General features: G+C 43.8%; 1 protein-coding gene across 1 annotated transcript in view; it reads left to right on the top strand.

The window, feature by feature from the left end:
- The first annotated feature begins 667 nt into the window (after positions 1–667).
- cdh12a (cadherin 12a) overlaps positions 668–7,293 on the top strand; it is a 53,694-nt gene continuing 47,068 nt past the window's right edge. The window contains exon 1 of the mRNA XM_074688339.1: positions 668–799. Within this exon, the coding sequence (XP_074544440.1) occupies positions 770–799 (30 nt within the window). The 5' untranslated portion in view covers positions 668–769. The remainder of the gene's footprint in view (positions 800–7,293) is intronic.

Raw genomic sequence — 7,293 nt, 5'->3', positions numbered from 1 at the left:
GAGCAGTGACAACAAGCTAAAACATCAGTCTGTGTTTGTGCCTGAGCCGGAGAACGACATGCCAAACATGACCAAGGCTCATTTCACATGTCATGTCTCATCTCTGGGGGCTAACGTCAATGTTTCTCTCTATATTTTCCTGCAGGTTTTGGCGCTGGGGTCACACACTCACTGAATGCTGAGCAGACAGAAGCACAGGCTGGCTGACTGGGTTTGTAAACTGAACTCCAGAAACCGCTCTGAGTGAGGAGATCAGTGATGAACTTATCCAGCACCATGCTTTTCAGAGAGGACAGTGCTGCGGCGGCTTTTCCGCTCATCACATCCCATCGTCTTGGACTTTAATCCTGTTTTCTGATGCTCACCTGCAGGTCTGCATGTCTGCTTCCACCGTGGGATCAGAGCGCTCTCTGAACTCTACACTCACTTCTTTCACCAGTGATATTCCCTGATGATCACCAGAGAATATGCCACTCTGTTTCTGCTGGGCTTCTGCTTCCTGATGCTCTGCGGCCCTCTGATACCCCTGCAGGCTCAGCTCCAGAGCAGACCTAAAGCCAGGGGGGTGTCTGCCAGGGGGGTGTCTGCCAGGGGGGTGTCTGCCAGGGGGGTGTCTGCCAGGGGCACGCAGGCGGGGGGAGTGAGGGTACCTCTGGAGCAAGTGACATCATCAGAGGCAGGGAGGAGGCTCAGGGGACATGGGAGGTCAAGGGCCCAACGGATTAAAAGAGGATGGGTGTGGAACCAGTTCTTTGTTCTGGAGGAGTACATGGGCTCTGAACCACAGTACGTTGGAAAGGTGAGTAGATTCATTGAAAACAGATCCTCCTGCTGGACTCTTGATGGTCAGACGCTTTCTGGACATGAGGAACTGAGACTTGAGGAGGACGCCTCATTTTCAGTAATGTGTGTTTGTATCAGCACGGTTCTTCAGTGGTTTCTGGATGAACACCAGGATTTTGAAGCAGAGCAAACATGCATACATGATGAAAAAAATGATGATCATTTTAGAAAATAATGAGAACCATGGTTCTCTGATCGTGGTGCTGAAATGTCTCCAAATAGACCCTCCAAAAGGTGCATTCATGCAGAAACTGTAGAGGCTCAAAGCATCAGATACACCTTGCGCTGAAACACTCTGCTCTTTACCTGGGTGTGTGCAGAGTAACATCTGAGTTATGAAATGTACCTTTAGCAAGGTGCTGTGACACCAAGGAGTGAGGTCATTGAGCAGCACCTATGCTTTACTTTTGCTCTGAGTTATGTCCAGATGAACATTGTTTTGGTCAGACGTAAACTTGCCCATTTTCTTTTCTTGCTTATAACGGCACTGATGGTTAAAGTTCCTGTGAGGACTTCTTAAGCGATCTTTAAAAGGGCTCCCTTCTAGATATCTGTCTGTTCCTAATCCACACTTTAAAATGAGATTATCAGCACTAACATGGGTTATTCCTAAATGCTTCTTCTCAGCTTCCTGACCAGGTGGAGTAGGACTGGATTGACTGTCAAGCAAAATAAATCTTAACGGAAGAGTAATTGAGCACAATAGTGATTTGATGTATGTGAACGTTTCGTTCAAACGAATGAGTAACCTGGATGAACAAACTAAACTAAGTCACTTTCTGAAAAGATTTGTTTATTTTTCAACTTCTGTTGCCCTCTCCTGAATTCGGTCACTCTTTCTAAACTCTAAGAGTGGCCTAAGCCCCTCCTCCTTCTCCCTTCCATGTCAGCAATATTTACTGACTGAACCAACAGGTCAGGGTCAATTCGGAGCCTTGTGTCGTTTCATCCTGCCCCGAACATCTTCCTGTCACGTCTCCGATTTCAAGGAAATATTTCATTAAACATGAGGTGTCATGAAATGTATGTGCCATTAGGTGTTCCCCCTACCGTTGTAACAGCCTCAAAGTGATACTGGGATGGAACAAGTTGGGTCCTATCACAAGGTTTAGGGCAGAAATTACCCCTACAGCAGTGATTTTGTGCAGCAGAAGCTCAGGGCGCTCACACCAAACACCCCCTCCCTGCTCCTCTGCTGGTTTCCTCTGCACTTAGACGGGGCCATTTTTTACTTGAACAAAAACACAAATAAACAGACTCCCACCAAAAAAATCTGATATTGGTCTGCATTCACGCTTTATTTAGAGAATTTTCAGCGCCTTACTTTCACACAAAAACACCGCTAAATAAGGCTCTAGTTCTCATGGTGTCTCTTTGTCCTGGCAGACTACCTGCGTTTGTTTATATCTGGCACGCCGCAGGCGGACTGATACACTAAGCGGCGAGCGCCTCGTAGCCAGCTGTGGCTCTGCAGCGGAGGTAGCGCTGTTTTACGACACGATATATTACGGTATTTGTCACACATTCAAAAGTCACTTAACTGTACTTGGAGGTAGGGAATATAAAACAATGCAACGCAATAATTCTTATTTGAAGCGGACAAAAACATGCTAAAGTTTACTTGAACTAGATTTACAACTTTTTAAAATGTGGATGACCTCTGTTTACAATTAAATCAAGACTACATAAATGTTTAACCACATTATCAGGTATTCAGTTCTAAAATGGTTGTGCTCCTTTAATTTGAGAATATGCAGAAAATTAAGACAAAGTAATTTAAGGAGAAGTTTATTTTTGCATTGAATGAAATTTGTTATGTTTGAAGGTTAGTTGAAAAGATAAAAACTAAACTGAAAAACTAACAAGAAAAAATGTCTGCTTAGATATTTATTTACAACAGTAATTTTTCAGTAATAAACTAAGTACCATACTTTCTGGACTATGTCACTTTGTAGTATAATTATACTTTTTTTTTAAGTCGTATCAATCAAAAGAAAAAATGCGTCATGAAGACGAAAACAGCAGATAGGCTATAAGTCACACTGGACCATAAGTTTCATTTATTTAGAATGATTTGGTTTGTTTACAGTATTTTCAGAGTGAACTTTTTACATGTGACTGTGATAAATGTTTGTGCATTAGGAGGTTTAAATATTGTTCCTACAGCTACTTGTATCTGTAACCAGTTTCTCTTCTCTATGTGCGCTCCTCTCCTCTCCTCCTCCTCCTCTGCTCTAGGTGAGAGTTGCTGGTGAGATCGGTGCAGTGTGAGATTAAATGAGCTCCATCCGATGAACGTCCTCACTTTTAAAAAGTTACAGGAGTTTTGGCGCTAGTTTGTGACTTAAACCCCGGAATCTGTTTGCAATAGAGAGTGAAAAAAAAAGACGTGAGTGAAGTTTTAAATCACATTATCAGGAGCTAAACACAGGGAGCTGTCAGGCTGTCCAAGATGGAGGCTGGAGACCAGCGCGTCCAATGACCAAACACTGTGTGCAGGCAGTGCTCATGGGAGTTGTAGTGCCATAGTCTCATATTGCAATGGGTTTAGTATTTCAGATGCCATTTCAGAAAACTACAATTAAATAATTCAACCCACCAAAGTGGCTGGTAGGAGTGACAGTGTTACCCGCCACGGCTGGAATTCAGTGTAAGCTAGCGTCTCTCTCTCTCTTTATCTCTCTCTCTCTCAACTACGAGGCAGGACTCAGGGAGGGAGGGGCTGCATGCACTCCAGGGGAAGATGTTGAGTACCGATCTATTGATACTAGGGGAACTTTATATTGAATCGTTTGCTAAATTTAAGGATTGATATTTACCGATAAAATGATGCTTTTGACAACACTAGTGTATTCTTGAAGAAGCTGTTAGATTTCCGTAACTATAGCCAAGAAAGCCAAACTTGGATAGCTCAACACCGTATCCAATACAAGAACCTCTTCTCGCCTACAAAGCTCTCTATAACCTAGCCCCAACTTCTGTGACCTTCTTCATGAAGACACTCCCTCCTGCACCCTCCGCTCAACCTCTACTTGACTACTCCACTTCACACCTCACTGCCATGGGTGCCCGAGCCTTCAGCCGCTCAGCATCCAGACTCTGGAACTGCCTCCCTCCACACATAAGACAGTCAGACTCAACTAAATCCCAACTCAAAACTCATCTTTAAACTGACTTACTCCCTTAACTCTGTGCACCTCACTTGTTTTTCTGCTGGTGCTTTGTTTTAATGATGTTTTACAATGCTTTTATCTTCTGTTGTAAGGTGACCTTAGGTGTCATGAAAGGTGCCTCCAAATAAAATGTAGTATTATTATGTATTATTACAACATATCTTCCAGCTGAGATGTGACAGAGTGTAATCAACAGGTAGTCCTGGATTCCCTCAAAGGACCAGAGACGCTCAGGAAGTGGCTGTGGCTGTGGTCTGGTGGCAGCAGCCTCTTCTTAAGGAGGTCTGCTACCTCCTGCTGGTACCCATAGAGAGGACAGGGTCAGGGTTGGAAAGAGAACAGGAACTCTAATAATCTGGATTTGTGTCAGTGTGTTTTAGTGTCACATGTGAGTGAGCAGCCAATCTGCCACTGGAGCCAACAATCCCATCAAGACCAGGTTTCCCAGCCGCTTATCCACCCACATACTGGGATGTGAGACTCCATTCATTTGTCCTGGCACAGCAAAAACCATCAAGAAGTAACAGAAACTAAATGATAGGATGTGGAGTTGTCAAAGTAATCAACAACATCTGCTGAATGTGCTTTCTTAGTTTTTACTGCATTTACCCAAAGTTAGGTTCTCACCTCTGATTGGTCATCTATGTGTCATGTGAGCAGGTTACAGGGAAATGAAGTTGTTGTTTGCAGCATTGGTTGAAGAGACCACTTATCAGTGACTATGGGCTTGTTTTTCTAATGTTTAGTTCCTTATTGGAGCTTGCTTTGCTCTCTGTATGATCCCACCTGACTCTCTCCGAGCTCTCCATGACAACACATTTAGTTTTGTTTCTCTACATGCAATACTTTTACTTCACTCATGTGCACTCCACCCCTCCTCCTTCCCGCTGAGTGTTACCTGAGCAGTGTGAGCAGGAATGAGCCCCATCAGATAAATGTCCTCACTTTTAAAAAGTTAGGGGAAATTGGACACTAGTTTGTGATGGGGATGGGTAATGAGTTAGGTACTTTTATAGGTACCAACTGAATTTTGTCAGTAGTACGGAGTACCCATTCAAATAAAATCCAATGGTACCATGTTTAGGTACCTAAATGCATCCTTTTGACTGTGAGAGAGTGAAGAGCAGGTGATTTTTCATGCTGGACTTGAACACAGCATTTCAAGTTTATATATTGAGGACTATGTATGTTAAATTGAAAAAAATTGAGATGTAACTATTAAATAATATATATTTCTTACCATATAAACATACAGAAAAGAACTGAAAATTGGTACAGTTGAGTACCCGAAAACATATTGTTTCAAATGTGAAAGGTACTCATCCCTAGTTTGTGACTCAGATCCTGAAAAACTGTCTATACAGAGAGCAAAGAAGACTCTCTAACTAACGTTATCAGGTACTAAACACCAGGAGCTGTCAGGCTGCCCAAGCGGGAGATGCAGAGCCTTCATTAGCCCGCAGTGCTGTTTGGGCACAGACACAATCCCTCATCAATATTCTTCATGTATGAATTTGGTGAGAGCCTGATGACGAGCTGATTGGACGACCAGGATTGGGAAACACTGCTCTAGAGCCTGTTGCATTGATTAAATAGCACAAGAAGAAGAAAAAAAGCTTGTTGGTGTCGTTGCTGCTGTAGTGTCTGTATTGCTGCTGTATTGACAGTGTGCTAGTCTGTGCACTTATGATGATGTTGAATAACACAATGTGCCTAAACACCAACTTCAGCAACTTTATCAAAGTGGCAGTAACCCACCAAAGTTTTAGCAACCACCAGCACAAACACAAATTGGTGTCTCTGGGAAGAAAGAAGGACTGTAACTGGTGGTAATGATGGATAACCCAAGTGTTTAAAGAGCTGAACTGTCATTTTGATGGGTGTTACTGTTGTTGTTGATGTTGTCAACAGACGAAGGCAGAGGATACTAAAATATCATAACCATACGATACGATACAATACAAGCAGCAGCAACACAAGTCCGGGTCGCCAGCAGAGCAGAGCCACCGTAAGCATAACATCTATCCATCTGTCCACCCGGACACCGCTGTGATGACTGCTGATTGGTGAACACGTGTGCTCTGGTCAAACTGTTAGCCATCATCACGCCGACTCAGAAAGGAACAGCTCCCCAAAGTAGGGACTTCTGGGAGAGGATGTTGGCTGAGGAGGTGAGGGAGAAGCGTCTGTTATTTACGTCCAGGGATGTGATTTTATGAAAAAGTTGTTTCTCATTGACCTGGAGGCATAAACTCACGTTTTCCACCTTCTGAAAAAACACCTCATGAAGGCATTTTAATCCAAATTTGAGAGGTTTTTAGAAACGTTAGTGTTTTCCATTTCCTTGGAATCATTTTAACCATTTAAGAGTGAGGTCAGAAACTCCTGTTGTATATACACTGTAAAACATGTTTGTTAGCCATGTAACAGTCATATCAAACATTTCTCTCCCTGTAGAGATTCTCCCTGTAGCGCCGTCAGCCTCTCAGAATACCACTCTGAATGTGTCACTGATGAAAACAACAACTTTTAGTAAACCTAATTGGATTCAGCACTTGCCCCCCAGGATTACGTTGAGACCTATACAGACCGTTTTGACCTGCAGCTGAAGCAGTCTCCTAGAGCAATCCCAGAAACTCTCTCACCCAGAATACTGGCAAAAGTGGTCTCAGGGTTTAAAATGCTCCAGTTGCTTCTTGAATTAGGTAAGTATTTTAAGTCTGTGAGGCCTACCAAACTGGTTTTATGACTCTCTTGCCTAAGGGTGCATTCAAAGTTATTAGTCGACGATGGAGAGAAAACTTTAACTTAACCTCTTTATCTCCCGCTGACTGCACTGCACGTGCTCGGTCAGACTGGGTAAGCTCGGCTCCTCTCGTGCTCAGCTGGAGAGGACTGGTGCCCAGGGGCTCGTGATTAATCTGCTGTTGGTGCTAATAGCAGGGACACAGCCTGATTATCACCCAAGGAGGCAGGGCTGCACTAAAAGAGAGGAGGGTGGGGGGAGGGGGATGACCTCCTGCCATGTGGAGTTTTACTCAGGGCTTGCAGTTCTAAAACCTTTGCTTAAGTCTGAGCTGCAGGGTTAGAAGATTATGACAGTTCAAAGACCTGCTCCCAGCAAGCAAGTAACAGGTGAATGAAAGCACGCCATCAATGAACGTTACCTGTGACAGGAGCCAACGCAGGTCTGCTCTTACACGCATCACAACCGTCTGTACAGAGCAGTGTCCATTACGTCAGGGGACATCGTCGCCACTCGCTGTGCCCTCTTTTG

Source organism: Halichoeres trimaculatus, unplaced genomic scaffold (genome assembly GCF_033239565.1).
Source record: "Halichoeres trimaculatus isolate MK-OKI-2021-1 unplaced genomic scaffold, fHalTri1.1 fHalTri1_scaffold_15, whole genome shotgun sequence".
NCBI lineage: Eukaryota > Metazoa > Chordata > Actinopteri > Labriformes > Labridae > Halichoeres > Halichoeres trimaculatus.
The sequence above is the reverse complement of the archived record's forward strand: the minus strand, read 5'-3'. Positions and strand labels throughout refer to the sequence as shown.